Source organism: Pongo abelii, chromosome 1, assembly GCF_028885655.2.
Source record: "Pongo abelii isolate AG06213 chromosome 1, NHGRI_mPonAbe1-v2.0_pri, whole genome shotgun sequence".
Lineage (NCBI taxonomy): Eukaryota > Metazoa > Chordata > Mammalia > Primates > Hominidae > Pongo > Pongo abelii.
The window spans coordinates 81,398,765-81,424,830 of record NC_071985.2 but is presented as its reverse complement, the minus strand read 5'-3'; the positions used below and the strand labels follow the sequence as shown (position 1 = coordinate 81,424,830).

Sequence of the window (26,066 nt, the reverse complement as noted above, 5' to 3'; positions counted from 1 at the left end):
CATTCTCTTGGTTCATAATCATTCGTTTTACCCATTATTCACTAACCCTTGTTCTCTGATTTGACTTTTCCTAAGACATAATTATGCTCTATCAGGATGCCAAGTCCAACCCAAAGTGAGGTACCTGTGTTTTTGCTTAATGTGTTCATGAAGGGAAATAAGGCCCTGTGAATCCGGAAACTCATTTTGTGCTTCTAAAGAGATCCAGAAGCAGGACTTTATCTTTCAGGTAAATGTCTTTTTTTTTTTTTTTTGAGACCAAGTCTCACTCTGTCACCCAGGCTTTTGCACAATGGCGCAATCTCGGCTCACTGCAACTTCCGCCTCCTGGGTTCAAGTGATTCTCCTGCCTCAGTGTCCCAAGTAGCTGGGATTACAGGTGTGTGCCACCACACCCAGCTAATTTTTGCATTTTTAATAGAGACGGGGTTTCACCACGTTGGCCAGGCTGGTCTGGAACTCCTGACCTTAAGTGATCCACCCACCTCAGCCTCCCAAAGTGCTGGGATTACATGCATGAGCCACTGCGCCCAGCATGGTAAATGTCTTATAAGTAGAACTAATAGGGCCTTACTTGGATCCCACTGATTTACGATCCATGAGAATTCTAACAAGGACTGTATTAAAGTTAACCCAAGGAAAGAGAGGTTTGTTGAGAACATGAATAATGCAAATTAGAATAAGAGGTTGCATGGGGGTGGGGGTGTGTGTGTTTTCCTTACTTCAGGGAACAAAAAATATTTTCTAAAACTTTTGAAGCATCTCTGGATACAATGTGTAAAAATTAATTACCAAGTGAATTTATTTTTATTTTTTTATTTTTATTTTTATTTTTTTGCTAAGGCAGAATCTACATAGAGCAACAGTGCATTAAGCTAAATCCAATTGCCAAAAGTATTTGGAAATTATGAGGCTAGATTTTTTATTTTTTAAGTTTTTATTGACCACTCTGATCTGTCTTCAGATACTTGGATAAATACCACGGAATAAAGTGGGAAAGAAAAGCTTACCTTTAAAAACATCAAGAAGTTTTAAGCTTCAAAGAAGGAAAATGTTATTTAATGCTTTCTTTAATTAGGATTCTCTATTGCTTCATTTTTGGTAGTGACCAGACATAAGCCCCCTGTCTAACTGGACAGTTTGTCTGAGAAGCCTCTTCGTGAGGTACTGATGTCCAGTGAATTTCTAGAATGTCCTAGAGAAGGTGAGGTGCATGACCATTGGTACATTTTCTCCTTGGTCCCAGACAGGTTTTGTTTTGTTTGACTTTTGGTTGTTGTTATTTTGTCTTGTTTTTGTTATAACACCGTAGGATTGAGTTTAGACTGTCCTAGAGAAACCTGGGTAAAGGAGGACAAGGAAGGAGGTTGGATATCGATGGAAATCTCTCCTACTTTATGAAATAAAAATACCAAGGGAGAAATGACCCAAATCACTGGTAGAAAGTGAACCTCCCAAACACCATCCATTGGAAGAACTATTGTGTCAATGTGGCCCAGGATGCTGTATTCTGTATTTTCAAACCAGATATATGTGGCTGCATTTAGCGCTTGATGACACTGCATGCGCATGTGCACACACACACACACGCACAAAGTGTCCTAATAAGTGAAAGCCCCAGTAATAGCTCCTTAGAGAGAAAAAAGAATTTGAATGTTCAGAACTAGACACTGAGACAGGGCATAGAGACTTTTCAGGAAATTAAAAGAGGCTACAAGGAAGCAGAATGATCAGGGTTTCCTAAGCTGTGACACTGGGCTTTGCGAGTGAGGGTCGGGGAAGAGTTCAGTGTGGTTGCAGCTTCCTTGTGAATTACTAGGTCACTTTAAGCAGTTTTTTGGAAAAACACACTTCATACTGAGCATTGCCATAAATTCCTAGACCAATTTAAACAATCAAACAAACCTTCAGCTTGGCAAGATGAAGAAGAGCGTTGGTCAGGAAGATGCCTTTATTGAAATGAGTCTACTTTTCAAACAGTACTATGGGAAGCCTTATTTTCTCCTTTCCCCTAAAGTAAAGAGTTTGAATAGATTTGTTCAATTTTAGCTATTACTTAATTTTTAATGAAAACTACTGGTGTGCAGGAGAATGGCGTGAATCCGGGAGGCGGAGCTTGCAGTGAGCTGAGATTGCGCCACTGCACTCCAGCCTGGGCAACAGAGCGACAGAGCGAGACTCCGTCTCAAACAACAACAACAACAACAACAAAAACAAAACTACTGGTGTGTGTGTGTGTGTGCATGCGCACTTTCAGATGAATGACTCTTGTGGTACAGTTTCTCACTTCACAACACTTTTTCTGCTGTCAAGATGAAAGACAGAGAGTTGTTCCAAAGCTAAGTAAAAACTTGATAACATAAAGTCACTTGTACAACTCTTGTGTCAGCTGAAGCTGATGGGAAAAAATTAAATAATATCTTAGTTATGAGCTGAGGGAAATCAGTTTGAACTGAAGAAAATTTTAAGATTGATATAAGATTTTTCTCATCTAAGATTCTTGAAGCTCTAAAATTATCAACAGATCCAACTGGACTCAATGAACATTTGCTATGATACAATATCATAGACTGAGCTGCTGCTGATAGATGTCTCGGCTCCTTTGCCACGAGAACAGACATATTGCAGAGCTGAGTCCAGATATATGCTCTCACATCCATTTTGGAAAGGGAAATAGAGATATAATCTAGTTATATACAGTGGCCAATTTTATTCATTGTCAGAGGTTTGGTTGAGAACTGATTAAGTTTTTAATAGTTAAAGTAAAGATTTTCAATCTATTCCTTGACATAAAGTGACTCAGAATAAGGTTTTGTGAAAACCCACCTCTACCAGACCTTATTCAGAGCTAGACGCTTTTCTTCTATGAAAGTCAAACTTCATAGCACTGAGATGTGTTTGTTACAGCTGTTTCACTTGGGGGAATCAGGACAACTGGATTACTCGGTGTCACCTGGAAGCTCCTCTTTTAGGACTTTCCCTCCTATTGATGTGCACATGAACAGATGCAGCTTCATCTCATGGTCAGGAACCATCATATCCCCAACCTTGGCCCACTTTGTGGGGACACCAGAAAAGCACACACCACAGACTCCCTACCATAAAAACTGGAAAAAAAAAAAAACCCAGCATTTACATATGAATAGATCAGAATGGGTACCTGAGGAAGCTATACTTCAGCTTTTTAAAAAATAAGAATAAAATTAGAATGTCTTCCAAATGATCTTTTATAGCTCAGCTCATGCTCAAACAACATTTTAGAGAAGCTTCTGTTGGTCATTCAATACTGAATTCTGTTTTTCTTCTATTTCTCCACCACTCAATTAGCACCTTACTTTAAATATCCCATTCTAATGTCCTGTGACATGTCAGCTGATACAGTTTGGCTGTGTCTCACCCAAATCTCATTTTGAATTCTCAGATGTTGTGAGAGGGACCCAGTGGGAGGTAACTGAATCTTGGGGCAGGTCTTTCCTGTGTTGTTCTCATACTAGTGAATAAGTCACATGAGAGCTGATGGTTTTAAAAATGAGAGTTTCCCTGCACAAGCTCTCTTTCTGCCTGTTGCCATCCACTTAAGATGTGGCTTGCTCCTCCTTGCCTTCCACCATGATTGTGAGGCTTCCTCAGCCATGTGGAACTGTGAGTTCTCCATTAAGCCTCTTTCTTTTGTAAATTGCCCAGTCTCAGGTATGTCTTTATCAGCAGCATGAAAATGGACTAATACATCAGCACTATATATTTAGCAAGATAATAGAATACTGTATAACATCATGATGGCCAATATAGTGAGCTCTTTGAGAGATCACTGGTGCGTGGAATCAAATATGCTTTTATGATCTGGTTCAGAGGTGGGTTTGGAGGAGAAACTCAACATTTGTGGATTTGATGTGTTGAGGTTGGCTTACGTTTTATATATTCAGCTAAAAAGATGTCCCTGTCTGACAGTCAAATCATTGAGAAGTTTGTTAAATAAAGCCAGTCTGTTCATGATCAATCCTCTTGCATAATGCTTTTCCAGGTAAGCTATAAGGAATGAACATATTTCAGATTAGTTTAGTTTGTCTTTATTAGGAGCTACATCAGACCCTCTTTGAATTAGTTTTGTAAAGACAGAAAAAATAAACCCCAAATGGAGTTATGTGTAAAGGAAAACAGCCACAGAGAACAATCTCCCGGCTTCTTCCCACAGGAGCTGGGGATTGGCCAAGTGGGACCTCTGGTAGTCACCCAAGTGCCCTTCTCTGCACAGAAAATCTGAACCCTGGGGCTCTGGGGTGTGAGAAATAAAAACAAATGTCCATGTCTGTCCTTTTATGGCATTTTGGGACTTTATATTTCAAACATTTCAGACATGTATCACAACACGAGGGAATAACAGTTCCAGGGATATCTGTAGCTTAAATGAGTAGAGGAAAGTCCCTGAACACTTTCCAAATTGCTCTCTTGGAACTGAGTTTCTAACTCACTGTCCAAGCCCAGGGCTAGTCAGTAAGCACATTCACTTTGGCTCGTATTGATTTTTACTAGCCACATTATGTGGTGGTCACCCTGGTTCTGCACGTCAGTGGGAACCATTCCAGCAGATGAAAGGGATGATCGATTTTGCTCAAGTTCAGAGACGCTACTGTCTGCACAATGAGTGCTATGTACATCATGCAATGGAAGGCAATGGTTTTAGTAGGGCACAGAGCATCTAAACCCAATATAAGTTCCTTTAAATTGTGACATCTAGTCCAATTTCCTCAAAACTTAAGTATTTCCATCTCTATAGTAATAGCTTCCAGCTTGCACAGAGGACCAGTATGGAAGCTGCTCTTTTTTATTTTTTTATTTTACTTTAAGTTCTAGGGTACATGTGCACAATGTGCAGGTTTGTTACTTATGTATACATGTGACATGTTGGTGTTCTGCACCTGTTAACTAACGTTAGGAGATATACCTAATGGAAGCTGCTCTTCTTACCAGGCCTCTGGGAGCTGAATTGCAGGAGGCTGTCTGGGCACAGGTGGCATATGACAGGCACAGCAATGCAGTGGCCTGTGAGATTGTTCCTGTCCCTAAAACAGCATTACAGGAGTGAACATGCAAACACTCCCTATCTTGTATTAACATCTGAACAAAGAGGCTAGGAATTAAAGATTAGCTTTGACTGAGTGCTTTGGGGTGGGAGAGATAAGAATGTTCTAATCAACTGATGTTGTTAACTAGAGCTATACAGGAATTTAAAAAAAGCACTCTCTGGCTTATGACCTGCACACAGAGAGCGGGGAAGTAGGCAGTGGAGAATGCAAAGTCTGAGAGACAGAATATCAGGGTTGAAGAGAAAAGTAAAGGTCATCTAAATGGATGCATTATTTTATGGTCAAAAGATATTATCCAATGAACCTAATGAAAGGCCATGGGTCTGGAGAAGAGCCATTTAGAAAAGAAAATAATTCACAACCATCAGATCCTGGAACACAGAGTCTCCGCCTGGACAGTAGACAGTCTGGTGTGCAGCCTGCAGCTGCTGAGCTGTTTGGAGAAGAGAGGTTGTGACAAACAATATCTAAAGGGTTGTGGCAACTTCAGCGACATGTGTTTGTGGTTTGCAGACCACTAGACTAAGAATTAGAATTTTCATATCTAAATAAATGTCTATAAAATTCACATATTCATCCAATCCAGTGGAGACCATTTCCTAATGGCATGTCCACATCTATCAGGAATTTGCTTTCTTGCCAGAGTCCAGTGAGGCTGTAATATCCAACGAGAAACTGCACGAGCTGAAATGAGAGCAGCACCTTGGTTCCTACCAAACAAATAAATCCCACACTCATTTGGGAGTTGGTTGGATGATTTGTTTTTTCCAGCCCAAAGTGATGATATTTCTGAATCCCTAAGTGCTCACAAACACAGGCGCTAGATACTCACTTAGCTAGTTCATACAGTGTCAGGCTGCGTGCTGAAGAATGCCTTTCAAAGAGGGAAGGGGAAAAATGTCGTTTCCACCCACATGGGTCCAGTTCCCCGGGAGGTAATTCAAGCTAATTAAAGTCATGTAAGGGAAGGTTTCAGATAAGAGGGTTAGCATTTCACTGTGGGAAGGTGCAGGAAAAAGAGTTCTCACTTCACTCTGTAAGGCTGTTAAAAGGATCAAATAAAATAATGTACATGAAAGAAGTCTTTGTCAACTATAAAACATCATCACATCAATGTCGGGTTTCACCATTGTTACTGTTCCTAGGGGCTTGCAACATTTAGTCATTCATTTGACACATTTATTAAGAGTCTATTTTGTTCTGGGTAATATCCTGGAGATGTTGAAAAAATAAGACCTAATTTATGCCCTGGAGGCATTTAGAAAGACATATAATATAACATCATGACTCAGGCAATTTAAAGATGCCACTAAAATGTCTAGACACACCAGTGGGATAGTGAGTCATACACTGTGTACCATGGTGCATACTTGAATCTTGTTCTGCTGCTTCTCCAATGTTTTCTTTGAAAAAATACCATTTTATTTGGTGACTGTGATAGCTCTCAGCTCTAACACCATGCCATCACAAATAGAACCAGCCAGGTGGAACCACACCTTAGTGGGACTTGTTTCAAAGTTGACTTGTCATGCCTTTTGGATTAATTCTCTGTACTTTCCCCCACCTTTTGGCTCTACAGACCAACAGCAACATGTCTGGATGGTAGGATGGGGTAAGGAAGGGTGAAGGGTGTGGGGGTTGGGGTGGGTGGGGAGTGGCAAAGTCATTGCAGATCAAGGCTTTGGGTAAACTTTGTCAGCAGAGACGTGAATATCTCTGGCAACTCAAAATTGCTCATCTTTATCTATCAATCTTTAACGTTGAGACTTTGTTCCTACATATATGTCTATATGATCATCACATTTTTAGCATCTTAGCTGGTGAATTGCATCTAAGGGAGCTTGAGAAGTCATTTCTAAAGTATGTGAGAGGAACGATACCTAGCATTCTTGGGGAAGCAGAAGTATCCTGGAACCAGTCTCCAGGTGACCACTGGAAATCTGGGGCATCATTAAAACAACGGTGGAACTGGAAACACAAAGACTTGTCTTTTTCAGGTCTCAGCATTCAAATAAACAGACAGGATAAGCTTCAAGAAGCAATGCTCAGAGTGTTAACACAGATCCCACAGATCCATAAAATATGGGAATTCCAGGAACATTTAGATGTTTACCCCTTTCTCTCACACTTACCTTCATCCACCCTCTATTTCTGCTGTTTGACAACTTTTCTTTTTTTTTTTTTTTTTCTTTTTTTTGAGTCAGAGTCTTGCTCTGTTGCCCAGGCTGGAGTGCAGTGGCGTGATCTCGGCTCACTGCGAGCTCCGCCTCCTGGGTTCATGCCATTCTCCTGCCTCAGCCTCCTGAGTAGCTGGGACTACAGGTGCCTGCCACCACGCCCGGGTAATTTTTTTTTTTTTTTGTATTTTTAGTAGAGAACGGGGTTTCATCGTGTTAGCCAGGATGGTCTCGATCTCCTGACCTTGTGATCTGCCCACCTCGGCTTCCCAAAGTGCTGAGATTACAAGTGTGAGCCACCACGCCCGGCCTTGACAACTTTTCTAAAACCAGTGAGCCTTAGTTCCTCGCCTGCCTGGTCACCCAAAGCCTTGAGGCCCAAGCCCACTACCTGTTGTTGTTCTGTTTGGGCAGGGGCCAGCCAGCCATGATGGCATGGCCACAGACACAGCAGGCTCTCCCACTTATCTCTGCAGAGACCTCGGGCCTTGCTGTGATGAGAAATGTTGCTGCCTCAGCTTACTCCTCTCTGCCTGGGGAAGAATGAGTTAGTACATCTAACAACAGACTGTCCAACTGGTCACATGTCTTGTTCCTCTGCATAACCAACCCCGCTCTCAAGTTCTGCTTCCTGCAATGACCTGACACCTGCCAGGTTGTTCCTGGGCAGAGTTTGCCTTTGAATGTCCTGTTAGTTGGTGAGGAGGCTGGGTCTCTCCTGCATCTGGGAGGGTGAAGGGGACTCTGCTTCAAGACAGGTCAGCTCTGTGTGATCATAGACAGTGGCAAGGCCAGAAATATATTATCTTATTTACTGCTCATAACAAAAAGTAGGCTGAAGTCATTCTTTCAACCAAACAAATGCTATGTGCCTGGCATTATTTATAGGGCTTGGAATATGTCAGCACAAAGATCTCTGCTTGTGTAGAGCTTATATTCTGGGCAGAAGTAGAGGGATGGGGGAGAGTACAAAAAATTATATGTAAGAGAATTATATTTTCTGAGCCACTTCACATTATATACACCCTCCACAATTATTAATGTGGATATTTGTTCAACAGTTGTTAAGAAGACACTATGTTCCAAGCACTATACTGGGCATTGAAAATACAAAGATCAGTGAGTGGCCCCATATCCTCCAGACACTGGCAGTCCAGGTAGAGAGGAGCAACTGTACACAGGTAGTAAAATGCAGAAAGTGTTGTGACAGAGGCATCTACGAAGGGCAGAGAGACAGAGCCACCCAAATCCAGGCCTCCAGCTGCCCCTAGGCTGTCCATGTTCCTCTTCCTCCCCACTGCAGCCCGTGCAGGGCTGCCTCCTCACCTCCTCACTCTTTCCCCTGCTCCTGAACCCACTTCTCTTGGCCACCCAGCATACCCCAGCCCTGATGTGTTCCTTTGGAGTCTGATTCAGGGAAAGTTATACTAATGTAGTAAACAAATTCACTGACTGCGTATTAGGTTTTCCTTGCTCTTTCAGGTAATTTACATACATTTTAACTGGCTTTTAATGCCTTGCGGCAAAGGGAGGCTGGTTTCCTTGTGGGAAGTGCCATTCTGTTAATAGACCAGGAATGAGAGATTTGTGGAGCCAAGCTCCTACCTACTCTCCCCTTTCAATGGGGCGCACTCATCTTTGGAACCTCCTTCATCGTCTCAAAACAATTCTGGCATCTGGATCATCTTTTGCAAAAGTGCCTTTGGAGTTAAGACATTTTTATGGTTCAACACAACCTGAAAGATCTTCTAGTCCTTGAAATTTCAACTTATGAGCCAGGGGTTCTCGGCAGTGTGTTCATGAATGGCCTTCAGGGAGTTTAAGGACTCCCGAAATTCTCTGCAAACTTTTGTATTAACATGCTAAGTGCATTTCCCCCCCTGAAGACAAGGTCTATAGTTTTCATCAGAGTCTTAAAGATCTTGGAGACTCAAAAAAGGTGGTCATCATTTTAGGTGACATGCTTGAGCCTGCAGAGTTATGAGAGGGAGGGGAGAAGGGGAAAGGGGAAAGAAGGGAGGAAAGTGAGGAAAGGCCAGCACAGAGACTGAAACTGAAGTTTCTTTTTGCCCAAACTAGTGCTCCTTCTACCTCCTCCACTGCAAGAGATCTTTAGGTCTTTGGTTCAGGACCTATCCCAGTTGCATCATAATCCTTTGCCAGGCCTGTTCACCCGCTGTGGAGGAGTAAAAACTGCTTTATGGAAGCAGTTTTGAAGAACTAGAGGAGGTTTCTGCTCCATCATACAGTGACAGGTGACTTTGAGCTCTGAATTTACTATTGGTCCTTACTTTAAAAAGAAAAAAGTTAAGCTTTTGGGTCTTTGTATCCCTAGAGATACTGTGTGCCACTGGGCGTCTGTAGAGTAAGCTGTCTGATTGCAGAGAATAGGCATGACCTGCGAAGCTGTCCTTGCAAGCATCAAACTGTAGAGAGATCAATCACTTGAGGGAGCCAAGCTTCACATGTTGACACTTCTGGATCCCCTTGCTCAAGGCAGAAATGCCTGGCTTGTTTTCAGATAAAAAAACCTGGGCCAGTTGTGTTATCAACACCCAGTGTAAGTCATCAGGGCAAATGACAATATACACATTCTCCTAGTCAATTGGAAGGCTAGGCCAGGAGATATTTGGCATCAGCCCAGGGATAGGGAAAGAAACAAAATATCAGAGGCTGGAATTCCAAATGGATCCAGAAAACAGCACAATCTTTTTTTTTAATTTTTTAATTTTTTAATTTTTTATTTTTTCTGTCTATAACTATGTACTAGACTCTGACCCATGAGCGGATTGGTTTCTCCCAGAGAGAGACTGCAGGAAACTAGGTTCCCAAATACGCCCTGCAGCCTTGGATGTGATGAGAAGTTACCAGAAGTTGGGGAGAAGGAGAACAGCACTGGAATGGGCGTCAGTAGGCCTAAGCTTAAGACTTGGCATTCCCACAGAGTAGGTGGGTGACTTTGGGCCAGTCACTGCCGGCTCTATGGTTCTGTTTCCTTTTCTGCCAAAAGAAGGATGTGGGGGGTTGGATAACCCGAAAGATCCCTCTTGGCAGGAACATCCTCCTAAGTCATTCATTCATTCTTGTCTATATGCCAGCGCTGCCTTCCAGGCTTGTGTGTGACCCTCAAGCTTACCTGAAGCTAGAAACAGGGGCCAGAGCACTTCCTAGGTGCCTCTCCCACCCCAGGAGTCATGAGGGTTTGGTCGGCTGCCAGACTCACCAGCAGGAATATGGGCACCTCTTGCTGTAGCGACAACAGTAAAACTGCCACTCCCGATCCAGCACTGACTCGAAGTAGCGGCTCTGGAATCCTGCCACCAGCCCATTGTTGGAGCACGTCTGGTACCTGAAGAGAAGACAACCCCAGGAACCTAAGAACAGTGACACATACACAGACCCCTTCCCAAGACCCCACTGCCACAGTTGCACACTCTTTCTCTGACCTAGATTCCTAACAATTTATTCCATTTTATGCAAATAATAGTCTTTATTATATTTGTAGAAATAATATAGCCCCTCCATTAAAATTTAAGTGACTCAGAATTTTCTAACTGAACAAAATTTCGGGAACACAGCCCCTGTCATACCTCTTTCAATATATATTGTTAGATGGAAGCCTGCATAAATGGGTGGATCTAGAATTTTAAATCTAGAATTTTACAAATTCGAGATTGTATTATTCATGCCATTTAAAATAAAAGATATTATAATTCATTTTTACTGGAATTTAAAATAAAAAGAAGGCAAAGAGAAGCACAACGTATTGATGAATTTCAAATAAACATTTCTTCTGCCTAAGAGTAGAGCCCTGGAAATTGAGTACAAGGATGATCATTCGTTCTGCCCCTATGCAGCATGCAAAGCCCAGATGGGCATGGTGAATGTGCCCAGGGCAGCCCAGTAGGAAAGCTGGGACCACAACCCGGGTTCTTGCTACTTATCCAGGAATCTTTCTACCACCCAGAAGACCATAAGCTCTACACAGCCAGGGCATGTTTTGCTCAGAATTCTATTCCCGGTGGCCACCAAGAATCCTGGCTATGGAGGCAGTCCTTACAGAGTTGCAACAGGCCAACTGAATGCCTCAAACTCCCTCTAAAGATCCCTTTCCTGTCCTAGCTGCTTAGTCCTAATTCTTCAAATATATAACTGCTCCACTCCAGTCCACAGATCAGAAATAATTTTTGCTCTTTCATTCTACCTGTGCTGCTGCTGGTCTTCACAGCACCTTTCAAACTAAACATTGGCTTAGAATAGTACAATCATTTCTTCCTTTTTTCCATCTCTAGTATGATTTTCTCCCATTCCTGGGCCCAATTCCTATGGGGTCTTCAGTCTTGCCGCTTTTTGCTGTGATGATGAGAACACTATTTTCTACCTGGCCACAGTGGATTTCCGCTGTTCTTGCTACTTATCCAGGATCTAGAATTTTACATCTAGAATTTTACAAATTCAAGATTGTATTATTCGTGTCATTTAAAATAAAAGATATTATAATTCATTTTACTGGAATTTAAAATAAAAAGAAGACAAAGAGAAGCACAATGTATTGATGAATTTCAAATAAACATTTCTTCTGCTTAACAGCAGAGCCCTGGAAATGGAGCACAAGGATGATCATTTGTTATGCCCCTACACAGCATGCAAAGCTCAGATGGGTATGGTGATCCATGGCCCTTTGATGAAATCCAGTGGATTTCCACCTTATAGAATGAGCTCTTTCACAAACCCTTTCAAAATAGTTCTTCAGCTACCTCTCTTTCTTTGCATTTCCCACCATCCCAGCCATTGGTCTATCCCCTTTTATGAGTGGGCAGAGCCAGAGCAGGCAGTTGTCTATGTGCATGGCCAGACAGCTGCTGGAATGCAACCTTGTATTTCATGGGAAGATAAGTTTCCAGAAAATATAATGCATAAAATAAGTACCGTTTGCTGACTGGTAAGAGAGGCCTTGTTGACACACTAATTGTAACATTATCAACAACTGGATTTCATTTATTCTTTTCCGTTGCTGAAAATGAACTTGCGGATCTAACAAAATTAGATATTAAATATATTACTTGTCTGTCGTCAGAAATCATGTCCTTTTAAATTTATTATTTATTACTTGTTATTCATTTATTCACCTAATATATATAATTCAAATATGCATTTATTTATTTATTTATTCATTCATTCATTAAACATCTCATACTCTACTACTGTTCTGTATCAATCACTTTGCTATTGTGTTGCGAGAAGAATTGAGAGTTGGGCTCAGTATTCAGTCAACCATGTAAATTAGCTTGAATTCCCTGTTCCCAGGACTTGTAAGAAGTTCTGGCAGACTAGAAAACTCAGCTATAGGGGCTCAATAAAGCAGGTTAAGGTGTAAATTGAGACCTATGGCTCTTTGATGACCTAGCCTTTTTTTTTTTTTTTGGTATTTGCAACTGTGTAGTTTATTATACATGTATCTAGGTTTTAAAATTTTATTTTATTTTACTTTAAGTTCCAGGATACAAGTGCAGAATGTACAGGTTTATTATATAGGTATATGTGTGCCATTGTGGTTTGCTGCACCTATCAACCTGTCATCTAGGTTTCAAGCCCCGCATGCATTAGCTATTTTTCCTAATGCTCTCCCTCTCCTCACACTCCACTCCCTGACTGGTCCCAGTGTGTGATGTTCCCCTCCCTGTGTCCATGTGTTCTTATTGTTCAACTTCCACTTATGAGTGAGAACATTCACTGTTTGGTTTTCTGTTCCTGTGTTAGTTTGCTGAGGATGATGGCTTCTAGCTTCATCCATGTCCCTGCAAAGGACATGATCTCATTCCTTTTTATGGCTGCATAGTATTCCACGGTGTATATGTACCACATTTGCTTTATCCAGTCTATCATGGATAGGCATTTGGGTTGGTTCCATGTCTTTGTTATTGCAAATAGTGCTGCAATAAACATGCCTGTGCATGTATCTTTACAGTAGAATAATTTATATTCCTTTGGGTATATACCCAGTAATGGAATTGTTGGGTCAAATGGTATTTCTGGTTCTAGATCCTTGAGGAATCACCACATTGTCTTCTAGAATGGTTGAACTAATTTACATTCCCACCAACAGTGTAAAAGCATTTCTATTTCTCCACAGCCTCGCCAGCATCTGTTGGTTCTTGGCTTTTTAATAAACACCATTTTGACTGGCATGAGATGGTATCTTATTGTGGTTTTGATTTGCATTTCTCTAATGATCAGTGAGGTTGAGCTTTTTTTCATATGTTTGTTTGCCACATAAATGTCTTCTTTTGAGAAGTGTCTGGTCATATACTTTGCCCACTTTTTGATGGGATTGTTTCTTCTTTTCTTGTAAATTTGTTTAATGTCCTTGTAGATTCTGGATGTTAGACCTTTGTCAGGTGGGTAGTTTGCAAAAATTTTCTCCCATTCAGTAGGTTGCCCGTTCACTCTGATGATAGTTTCTTTCGGTATGCAGACGCTCTTTAGTTCAATTATATCCCATTTGTCAATTTTAGCTTTTCTTGCAATTGCTTTTGGCCTTTTTTGTTATGAAGTCTTTGCCCATGTCTGTGTCCTGAATGGTATTGTCTAGGTTTTCTTCTGGGGTTTTTATGGTTTTGGGTTTTACATTTAAGTCTTTAATCCATCTTGAGTTAATTTTTGTATAAGGTGTAAGGAAGGGGTCCAGTTTCAGTTTTCTGCATATGGCTGATGTAGCCTTCTTTATTCTACCGTTGCTCACATCTCATCAGGAGTATACTAATCACTTTGTGAATGCCTGGCATATTTCAGCAAGCTATATGAGTGGAATGGACTAGGCTCATGATATGGTGGAAAGGTAGCTTTGGGGGCTGATCTACCAGGGTGGTCTGTTCTATCCCAATTCCTAGTAAAGTAGGTGAGAGGTAATTTCAATATGAAGCTCTCAGAATCATAAGCAAAACTCATGTGTGTCCAAAAAGAGGTTGCCACAAGCTAGTGCTCTCTGTGACCTGTTCTCCTACCATCACTAAAATGCTGCCTTCCTCTAAAATGAAGCCCTTTCAGAACTGAGCTGGGCTGTGGTTTCCACGGAGCTGTTGTTCCATTGTTTTGGCTTGTCTTGTGTACTCAGACTCCTATAGAGGACAGAGCTCCCATGGGGGTAAGTTCCCTTAAGTAAAAATAAACGTAGGAAGATAAGCTGAACTGTTTCATGGAGTACCAGTTCTGAAGGCAGTCCAAGTTCCACAAATTCCCTGCCAGCTGTTGGCCAGGCTGCTGGCCCCAGTGCCTGTACGGGAAGCGTGTGTCACTTTCTCACACACCACCTCAGATAACTCTGCCCTGTGAAGATTATTTGGACCCCACGGGCTCAGAGCCTAAGAACATATAGTGAAAGTTAGATAACCAAACGTAACTCTCCTCCTCCAGCTTTGGTTTGATTGCCTTCACATTTTGGTAGAGTGAGCCTGTTCAGGAGTTTGGTATGTGAAAGCATTCCTTCCAGAGCCGGATCTTTGTAGGGGTACCTTTTCATACTGTGGGGAGCAGATAGTAGAGTGGCTAAGAGCATTGGCTATGCTGCTGGACAGCTCCATTGTTCTTAGCTGTGTCATCTGGGCAGGCTTCATGCCCTCTAATAGCCTCAGTTTCCTCATCTGTAAAATGGGTGTAATAATAGCACATATGTATTAAAGTTATTGTGAAGACCAAATAAGACAATGCATGTAAAATTCCTGGGATTAATAAATTGCTTATTAGTGTCATTATACTTACATTTAGTCTACACAGTAATTATGAGTCTGCTTTGTAAAAGCTGTCCCTTGGCTCCCTTGTCTCCAATCAGTGAAACACCGGTGGATTCGTAGGCCCTCCCTGAGCTGCTGTTTCCCTAAAACAAAGCTCAATGAGGTTGGATGTCCTAGCCACCCACTTTGGAGCACAGGTACTTTAGTATGCCTTACCACTCTCAGGAAGTAGTACTCCATGCAGTGTCTGACATTGTTGTCCAGCAAATGTTTAATAGAAGAATGAGGGACTGAATGAGTGACCGGACTATGTCCCATTATTGAAGGCAGAATTGACATTTAAGAGCTCATCACTCAATTCCATTAAGGGCCCTGAAACTCCCTCCAAGTAGTTTACGTGGATCTTGGGTGAGCGATCCCTTTTCTTGCTTCCATCTTCTCCCTACAGCTCCATGATGAGGGGGCAAAATAAATATAGCTTTGGGCATTCCTCTCCTCCATTCCTCTCATTTTCACTTTTAACAAAGCTCCTTATTTAACAAGACTCACCTAAACACTGGCCATAGCTGCAGGATTACAAACACAGAGCTAGGTGAGAAGAGAGGCAACTTCCACATGGAACAGGACTGGGGGAACTGGCGGGGATTGCATTGCTAAAGTTACCCAAACTCAATTTAAAAAGAGATGGGTAGCGGTCAAATGACTGACGCTCTGACTCACTTCACAGCACCTGGTTGTTGATCCTGAATGGCCTGGAGAACAGAGCAGTGGCTCAATGCTCTATTCTGCTTGGAGGGAAAATACTTGGAGGGAAACTACTTGGAGGGAGTTTCAGGCCCCTTCATGGATGTGAGTGAGGAGTTCCTAAAAGTCACCAATACAATGGCTAATATCCTGGTGAATTGTATGACATGACCGCAGCTCTAAGGAAATAAGACTATTTCCTTAGAGCAGGAGGGCACTGGTACCTTACTTACAAGACTCTCCTTCCCATCAGAGAAGACAAACTTTTTTTTTTTCTTACCACCTCTTTGAAGGCTGAGGTTCAATTTCAGTTTCAGAAACTGGAGTATTGTTAGCCCTGCTCCATCTGACACTGGAAGCTTTCTAGAAGGAAAGTCACAAGGTAATTACTTCTCCTCTGAAAACACATTTGTGAACCTATTCTGAGAAAGTGGACTTTCTGAAAATGATTTATCTCAGGGCCATCACCCTGAAAGCTAAAACGGAAGACTTTCTCCTGTATCTGCAATAGTAAAACATAAAAGCAGTGGGGTGCAGGGGAGAGAGCCCTTGTTGAGGAATCAGCAGACATGAGTTCTAGTCCTAGCCCTGACCTTTACATGCTTTGTGGAGCCTCACCTAAGGCACTGTGTGGAGTCAGTGACAATGCCTACAAAACTCTTGGCCAAGATAGTAACTGGAAGAGCCAGGACCCAAACTCAGATTCATTTGAGGTCAAAGCTCATGTTCATGAGCTCTCAAGGAATACAATAAATCTCTTCGAGATGGTCCCACAGCTCTGATTGGTATGCTGGACAGGACTGCTTCTTCTTGTCTGCATTCTTTACCAAGTCCAAAGCTATTGGACAGGCAGAATTACAGAGCATTTGCAAGGTGTGTGAGTGTCTGGTTTTGTTGGCAAACCCCTCTATACAATTTTAGAAGTTGGACTTGCTAAGAAGTTTGGCCTTTAGGTGGTGTGGTGTGGGGTTGAGTCAAGTGAGGAACAAGGTAAAAGGAAGCAGCACCATCTTGGTCAAAAACTCTCAGAATTCCATTAAATAGATAATAGATGGGCTGGTTGTGCTGGTCTTTTTCTTCCCAGCTTCACAGACACACAGGCGTTTCAAGGGCTGTTAGCCAGTTTCCAACCCCACTGCAGAGATGGACTATGAGAAGTTTTGCCCATGATCTAGACCAGTGGCTCACTCCATGTGGCACAGCATCCTTAACACTCCCAAATTTCTTCCCCACCCCAAAGGTGGATGAGGTCTTAAATAGTACCAAAAGAGTTTCTTTCTTTTAGACTAAAGCCTTGATTTTTGTTAATTCTATTTTCCCCAGAATAATTCTTTAAGTTGCTATCAGGCATTTATAAAAAGGCCCACAGAATTTTAGAATGTTCATTAAGTCTTTTGACAAATATTCATTAGAACTTACTCTATACCTGATGCTGCATTTGGTCTGGAATCTCTTCAGAAGACTGGTACTGATAAGTAAACACTATGACATTGGACAGGCAGAATTACCAGACACTGGTACTGATAAGTAGACACTATGATAATACAGATACTGGAAATAAGTAGACTGGTACCAAAGACAGAGGAGCAGAGAAATAGGAGAGTGGGTGGGGACGGTGGAGCAGTGAAGTGGCAAGGGACAGAGACAAATCCAGTTGGGGGCAAGTTTGCCCAGTAAAAGAAGCCTTTAAAGTTCTGGATTTCTCTGCTAATTCCAAACAGAATTGTTCCATGACCCATCTCTCCCCGTCTGTTGATATTTATACCTACTTCTGTAAAACTAGGATGACAGTTCTTAACCTGACAGTATTACACAAAAACTAAAGAGATGCTATATGTCAAGTGTAGCACAGAACCTGGCACAACGTATATAATTGAAAGGCAGGGGAAGTCGTAGTTATTACTACTTTGATGATAAAAATATCTGTAATTTAATAGAAAGACAGGCTATATCCTAGTCACGAAACATCACTTTCAGTAAATATTGGAGCCTACATTGGAAATTGTCAGGATTGAACTTCTCCAATTGGACACAGAGAGGAGCCTCAGAAAGCACATATCAGAGCACAAAAGACAATACCAAGCCTCTCCTCCTTCAAAGATCCTTCCTTTCTTGACAATTCCAAATCATACTAACTTTCCTTCCTTGTGACATGTTGATATCACCATCACACATTTCACCTAACACATACTGTCACTGAGTAGCCTCATGGGGCTACAATGCAAAGTTTTTGAACACTGCACCATTTACTGCTCATCCTCCTGCCAACATGGTGGGGATATGAACAGTCTCTTTAAATAGTGTTAAGTTGCACACATTCTGCTCTCTTCCTGCCTGCATCTAGGTAAGAGTTCTGCTCTCTTCTCCATATCCAGGTTTGAAGTCTGCTAGTCTGTCTACAAGGTTTTAACAGTGAAGCAGAAATGACCTGCAGAAGAGCGTCTCTGGATAGAAAGACCTAGCACAGGACAGAGCGAGAATGCCTCCAAAAATACAAATTCCTCAGTTTTTTTGGGAAAAATACAGGCAGGAGAGGCTTCCCCTAAGGCCTCTGAGAAGATCTAGATTATCTTGTGAGATGCATTTATGTCCTGAGAGCAATTCCAGGTCACACAGGGATTGCATGAGCTATGTTAGCGTCACAGAAAATTTTATGTGGGTTTGTGAATATCAATTATAATATTTTTAACCAAGAGATCTAATGCTATCTCCATGTCTATTAAAATGTAATAAATATTCAAGACACTTATAATGTACACATAATATTTATAGATTGTGATTAAATTATATGTTCCAAAAGCAAAATGATACATTTCAGAGGCTCTGTAATCTAGCGATTTGGTTTTCAACTCCAGCTTTGTAATTTGCCAACTGTGTGATATTTGTCTCCATGAGTCTCAGTTTCCACAGAGTAATCATGATAAAGTAATAATAAATAACCTTTATCAAGGACTTGCAATGTGCCAGGCATTGTGCTTAGCACTATGTGTGCATTAATTATTTTAATTATCAAAACAATCCTATAAAATGGGCTCAAATAATGAGCTTCTCACCACGATCACCATTTTACGTATAAGGAAACTCAGGTTTAGAGAAGATAAGTAATTCCCCTAAGGACACACGTTAATGTACACATATTATCTTATTTAATTCTCACAACAACAGTTCTAGGGAAGTGTGTTTTAGATGTGAAAGCTGACTATTTCAGAGTTGAGATGACCTGAGTAAAGGTAGTAGTGGGGTTAGTGGGATTGCATTTTGAGAATTGTTCTGACTCTAAACTTCATTAACTTTTCAATACTTCAAGATACCTCAAAGAAACACACACACACACACACACACACACACACACACACACACACACACACGATATCTTAACTCTGCAGAAATCTCTTATTGATTAAGAAGATTGTGTCTTGCAGGTTCCCAGACAGAAACAAATCCCCTCCTGGGAGGAGTGAGCTTTTGCCATCCTTACAAGAGCAGCCAACAACCATTTTTGCAGAGCTCAAGTTCCCCCAGACAATTGATTCTTAGCACTTAGGAGAGTGACCTAGATGGAAAGTTGGCAAGAATCCTAGATCTGTCATGACCGTATTCTCCCACACTCAGCCTTCTTGCCCTCAGAAGTCATCCTTACATGGATTTGATATCTTTTTTAGGTCAGCACTCACTATGGCTTTATCCAGGAACAAAAATAACATCAGCATTTCATATCACCCACAGCACTGTGGAATCAGGCTGGCTGGCTCAGGTCCTCCCTCTGCCATCTGCTAGCTATGCAAGGGCAACCTCCTCATATGTGAAACACCTGGATTCCAATACTGTTGTGAAGATCAAACAATATTAGATTTTGAATAACTCATGGGATAGACTGTATGTTATTCATCTCCATCTTCCTGGGGCCTGGCAAAGTTTGTGCTAATAAGCATTTGGTAGTGAATGAATAAACAAATGAACATATAAATGAGGTATACTCTATAAATCATAAATCACCATGTAGATCAGGGTTAGGGCCATAAAACCTATACTTATGTAAAGTTATGGATTTCTCTCCTAATTCCAAACAGAATCGCTCCATGACCAATCTCTCCCCTTCTGCTGATATTTATATCTACCTTTGTAAAATGAGGATGACAGTTCCTAACCTGACAGCAATGTTTTTATTCAGTTTTTAATTGCTTCAGTCTCACGGCCTTTATTCCTATTCTGTGAGGTAAGGAGGTTGCTCTAGATTGTGCCCAAGACCCCCTCCAGTGCTGGGATTCCACGATTCTGTCGTACTATGTTTGTGCCACATCCTTATATTTATTTTTTTAAATTTTATTTTGAAGTAATTTTAGATTTACAGAATGCTTGTAAAGACAACACACAAAATTCATGTATACTCTTCACCCAGGTTCCTCTAATGTTAATTTTCATAACTCTAGAGTGTCCAGGAATGCTAAGAAATGCTAAGAAATTAACCCTGGTATAACACCAAACTCCAGAATTTGGATTTCATCAGTTCTTCCACAAATGTCAAACCAGGATAGGTTACTGTGCAGCATTTAGTCCTTATGGCTTTTGAAATAAAGAGTTTACTTTCAATTTTTGAAATTGATCGAGGCCTTAAGATTATTGAGAGAATGAAAACCTGATAAAAACTTCATTCTGCGGCGGCGAAGTGTGTCAGCCATCCTCTGTGCATGTTTTAGCGATCCTTAAGAAATCTTGAAAGACCATCCTGCATGTTGGTAAATGCAATAAATCAAAATGAGATGTGAACAATACAGTTGGAACCCCTACTATAGACACTGGAATATTGGGAATCAAAGACATAAGCAAAATGGTTCCCCTGTGGGAAAACCTGCAGGCCTCCTTGCGGAGGGCTGTGGGGTCACCGGCTGGGGTTTGGACTGCTGATTTGGTCTTTCACTGCGTATGTATTGAGGATCTGTTATGTACCAGCACTCTTCTAGGCACTGGGGATACAGTGGTGAATGAGACAAAGCCCCTGTATTCATGAAGCTTATGTTTTAGTGAGGGAGACAAAACAAGAAACAAATGCCAGGCAGTGACAAGGGTATTGTAGGAAACAAAGCAGGCTGAGGGAGTGGAGACAGCGAGATGTGTGGGGAAAGGAGGTGGTCTTGGAAAGCATCCCTGAGGAAGTGGGCGCTGTGAGTACTCAATACTCAGAACCATGACTCAGGACAACTGCCCTGCACTACGCTGAGGCTTGGTCTTGCTTAGATTAGGGAAATAGTCCGACCGTGGAAAACAGAGTTCCCACCCAGCCTATCCACCTTCAAATGCACCTCGATGCTGCCATAGCCCTGTTGCATAGATTCCTTTCTCCTCTTCTCCAGTCTGTGGCTTGTCATTGAATTCATAAACTCAGCTCTAACACAAACTGCCACTCCAAAACTTCTCCTTGAGATTCTTTGAAGCCCGGGGTAAAAAGTAGATGCCAATAAATGGAACACCTTTCCTCTGAACTCAGACTCCGTGGAAAGCTGGCTTGCCCAACATCAGCCACATCAATTTCAGATTCACTTAACTTTTACTACCCACCCATGATGTGCTAGGCATTTGTTTTAGACTTCAATTTGCTTTAGAGTTTTCTTATACTTTATCCTACAAGTATCACAGTAACACAAGTAACAGCTTGTGAGGTGGGAGTCACACCTTCCTTTTTCTTCCTTTCCTTTCCTTTGTCTTTTCCTTTCTTCCTTCCTTCCTTCCTTTCTTCCTTCCTTCCTTCCTTCTTTCCTCCCTCCCTCCCTTCCTTCTCTCTCTCTCTTTCTCTCTTTCTTCTTTCTTTCTTTTCTTTCTTTTTTGCCAGAATGAGATACCGAATGTCACAGACACGAGCAGGAGCTGTGATTCCAGGTTTCCTGCATCCAATCCCAGGGCTCCTTCCGCTACACAGTAGCTCAATCTCACTAGAAAATTTCACCTTCATCTTATTCCACACAGGACCCAGTGCCCTACAGCCTGTGCTGACCCAAGTTAGAGCAGATTCCCTGAGAACAACCTAGGCATGCCCTGGGATGGCGAAATACCACTCATGGGGACCCAGGTAAGGCCTCCTGGCAGTTGTTAGTGCCAGAGACCAGCATCCACACTTCAGAAGCCGACACCTGAAGAGGTGGTTTTCAACAGAGAAACTGTGATCAATGGCAGCAACACAGACCACTCAGCTATGATGGCAACACCTTTTAAAGCTGGCACTTTGATTAGAAAGATTTTCTTTTTAGCAGATCCTATGTGCTATTGTCAAACCTATGTTCGAGACTCCTCCCCTCTTTTAAAATAAACCTGAAAGCTAATTTGATTATACAAGACAGCCCAATTGCACAAAACCATTAACAACTGTTCCCTGAGAACAGACTAAGCCTGTGGCCAACGTGAAGATGTAATTGCTTCCCAGCCCATAAGCAATTCCTTTCCTTCCAGATTTTTCACTGAGACTGGAGCCTGAACTCAAAGGCATAATCATTTTTAAAAGTGCTTCCAGGGTAATTTGTGTCAGTCCTGGGGCAGCTGGATCTTATTGTAAAGAAGTTGTTTTGCATGTTTGTGAATTTTCAACCCTGTGATTAGTAGAGGGGGAGAAGGAGGCAACAGAGGGTGGAAGGAGGAAAGGAAACCAAAATTACTAGACACTGCACACCCAAAAATGACGAGGAAGGGGAGGTGGAAGAGGTATCTCGCCTTTCAGCTTTTCCCTTGACTCCCACGGGCCAAATAAAATCATGTTATTTCACCTTCTTCCTCTTTTGCTTTTCTTCAAATAGTTTGGGAGTTCATGACAAACCAGACACAGTTGGCAAGTTTAAAACTAAACATCATTTGGCTTCTCTCTCTAGCAGGGATGAACACAAAGATCAACAGAATGCAAGAAAAAGCCAAGAGTGTTTTCAGGGGTGAGCCACAGCTCTGTGGAGCCTTCAGAGATCATGCAGCCTGACTGCTCACTTTCCAAATGAGGCGGGAGACTGGAGGGCTGAGCATCGGGGCCAAGGTCACACCACAAGTCATTAGAACCAGGATCCAGACCCAGGCCTCCTGACTCAGAGCCTAGGGCTCTTCCTCTACGGCTTGGGGAACCATGGCTGAGTGCTGCTTGACTGTGGCTCTAAAAAGGGCTGTTAGAAAGGAGTCGCACCCATGTGATGGTGCTCCTGAGAGGTGAGGACTGGAGGGACAGTTGTAATTAGATCATTGCCATGCTCCACATTAGGCAGTGGGCCTGCCTGTGAGGAGTCATGGAGACCACAATCAAGGCGAGCCTGGTCTCTGAATCAGCATCTGTCAAAAGGGGTTTTGAATAACTAAATCTGCTCACCAGAGGCCATGGGGGTGGATGAGAATGGCCCACAAATGCTGTCCAAGCAGCCTCCACAGCCCCAGCACCCTCACCTGCTGCTGCCTGTGTGAGTCCTCTCCCCACCCCTTCTACAGTCCGGCTGAGCCCCTCCACAGTCCTGGTAACCAAGTAGGGCTCATCCCTCTGGGGCTGGGCTTCTGCTGTGGTCTTGCAAGTCCCCACCCTCTCCAGGAGGAAGAACTGCCCTGAGTCTGCTCCAGTGGCACTGGCTCTGCTGACAGAGTCAGCTGCCGGGTGGGACCCCACGCTGGGTGGAGGCAGCAGCCTCTCAGGAGCCCAGCACTGTGGCAAAGCCCAAATTCTTTGAAGCAAAGACTCTGTGGATCCAAACCCCAGCTTTCTAGCTGAGGAAATACTGGATCTCTAGACTGCAATTTGTCTACCTATAAATGGCATATACACTTGTTTTGAGCATTGCATGAGATGATCCACATAAAGCATTTAGCATGGAGCCTGCTCAGGGTAAGCACTCAATAAATGGTAGCTGTTGTTATTACTTAAAGGCCCGCACTCTTGCCTGGCTCCCCCACCCACCGGTGTTTCTTCCTCTTGGATTTCCCATCATCACCTCTCTACTGGTTGTGTCCCCCAGGGTTCTATGCTTTTTCTTTTTTCTAATTTTTTTTTTTTTTTTTTGAGACAGGGTCTTGCTCTGCCACCCAGGAGGGAATACAGTGGCGCAAGCATGGCTCACTGCAGCCTCGACTCCCTAGGCTCAAGTGATCCTCCTACCTTAGCCTCCTGAGTAACTGGGACCACAGGCTGCATGCAACTACACTGGGCTAATTTTTTTTTTCTGTAGAGATAGGGTCTGGCTATGTTCCCTAGGCTGGTCTTGAACTCTTGATCTTAAGTGATCCTCCCTCCCCAGCCTCCCAAAGTGCTTGGGATTACAGGCGTGAGCCACCACACCTGGCCAGATTTTGTGCTTGACCCCTCCAAGCCCCACTACACTAAGTACTTGTTGCCACGCATCTGGGTTGCTCTACAGATAGCACATGCAGCAGCCCTCCAGGTGGGCTTCCTCCTCCCTGGACTGCCTCCTCCATTCTCTCCTCCAAGCCTCCCAGAGTGCTGGCTCCATCTAGGCTGTTGTAAATAATCAGCCTAGCAGTCAATGCCTACTAGGATGAGCTCCTGACCAAGCACCTGGGCTGAGACCCAGCTGAGACAATCACACCCCACAAAAAAGTACAAGCTCAAAAAAGTTCCATGCCACTGCTTAGGGCAGAATGCAGTCAGGGGAAGACAGCACCTCTCTCCAAAACCCTTTAGTAAACTATTTTCCAGCAATAAAACCCACTTTAAATTCAGGCAGAGAGAAGGACCTCAGTACTCATAATTGAGAGAGCACATTTAATCAAGACAGTAGACAGCTATTTAATTCTACTTTCCTTTGCCTAAATGTCCTTGTCCCCTCTTTTCCATTCACTTGCTCTAAATCAATAGTTCTCAAACCCTCTGTGCTGAGAGATCAATTGTTTATTTTTCTTGTTCCCAAACTACTGTGGGCCAGTACTTTTGTAAAATGGTAAAAATAAATTTCTAAAAAAGAAAAATGCCATTCCGATGGCACAGCAAGTTTAAATTGCTATAAAGTTTCTTACTTTCAGTTTCTGTACATATCTTTTGGTAGTCTGGTAAGCAACCTTCTCGCAGACCTACACCAGCCCCTGGCCCAAACTGAGAGTAGGTAGAACAGCTTCTGGAAAGAACAGAGCCACAGAGGAGTCTGTCTCCCACAGACACTCCCCATCCCAGGTTTTTGTCCTATAATGTAGTCTGCTCAGCAGCAGCCCTGCTCCACCCAGAGCATGCAGTGGTGAGGTTTGGGGTGGGATTTGCCCAGGCTTTGGTTACTGATATTCCTTGAGAGTCTAGCAGCCCCCAGGAAGAGGGATATGCAGAGATGTTCCCAGCCCCAGTGCAGTGCAGGGACTGGCCCTTACCATTCCATGCCAGCCCTGTTGATCTCCTCCCACCAGCACTCCGTGGGTTCCCCGAGGCTCTGTGGCGTGGGCATGCAGGCGTAGTTCCATTGTCTGTCAGAACCTTCCTTCTTGCTGAAGATGCTCCTCACGGCCACTATCACCTGCCCCTGGGGACACTGGTAGCTGAAGCCTTGCCGGTTCAAATTTACCCACCCATCATCGCTGTAGTCATGATACTGCTGGTATGGGTACCCATAATCGCCATACTGGCCCCAGGCCATGGTGACTAGGGGCAGAAGTACCCAGAGAAGACTGAGGTCCATGCTGCCTGGGATTTTGGCAAACAATGTCACTCTAAGATTGCTGGTCTGACTGTTTTATATAGCTGCCGCTGACATGTGGCTTCCAGATGTGGGTGAGAAGGATCCAACTGCAGTGTGTCATCGCTTAAGCAAAACTTTTCCATGCTGAGATGTCAGCCATAAGGACATTCAGCTTGTTTTAAGGTGGAATTCTAGGAATATACCAGCAGCATGTAAGTCTAAGAAGCTCCCCGGAGAAAGAACAACTTTGTATGTAGATTATAAAAGCCAACTGCTGCTCCATCCTGTAGAAATGTTCACTTGAAAAACACTGATTAGTGGCATATTTGTTCCTCACCCTTCAGCACCTCACCCCTTTCTGTCCTACCCTACCCGCTACTAGCAAACCCCTGTATTTGTTCTCCAAACTAGCCTTCCAGGCCACACAAATACCCAGACAGTGATTTCAAAATACCGAAATCATAGACTGAAGTAACAGAGCCATCTAAGATTTCTGTAAGCCTGAATGCCTGTTTTTTTTTTAAGTTGTCAGCCCAACACTTTTTAACCCTTGAGTATAAGCGTGGGAATACCAGTTTGCAGGGCTACTCTGAGAACTCATAAGTTGCATAAGGAAGTACTATGGGCCCATGGGGAGATAAGTTGGATATGATTTCTACACTTAAGCATTCTACCATGCTCCTGAAATTAGACCCAGTCAAG

General features: G+C 42.7%; 1 protein-coding gene across 1 annotated transcript in view; it reads right to left on the bottom strand.

Moving 5' to 3' along the window:
• Positions 1-25,454, bottom strand: part of DPT (dermatopontin) — a 31,987-nt gene extending 6,533 nt beyond the window's left edge. Inside the window, exons 1-2 of the mRNA XM_002809821.5 lie at positions 25,060-25,454; positions 10,485-10,610 (exon numbers count right to left, since the gene is read on the bottom strand). Of these exons, the coding sequence (XP_002809867.1) occupies positions 10,485-10,610; positions 25,060-25,364 (431 nt within the window). The 5' untranslated portion in view covers positions 25,365-25,454. The remainder of the gene's footprint in view (positions 1-10,484; positions 10,611-25,059) is intronic.
• Between the last annotated feature and the right edge of the window lie 612 nt (positions 25,455-26,066).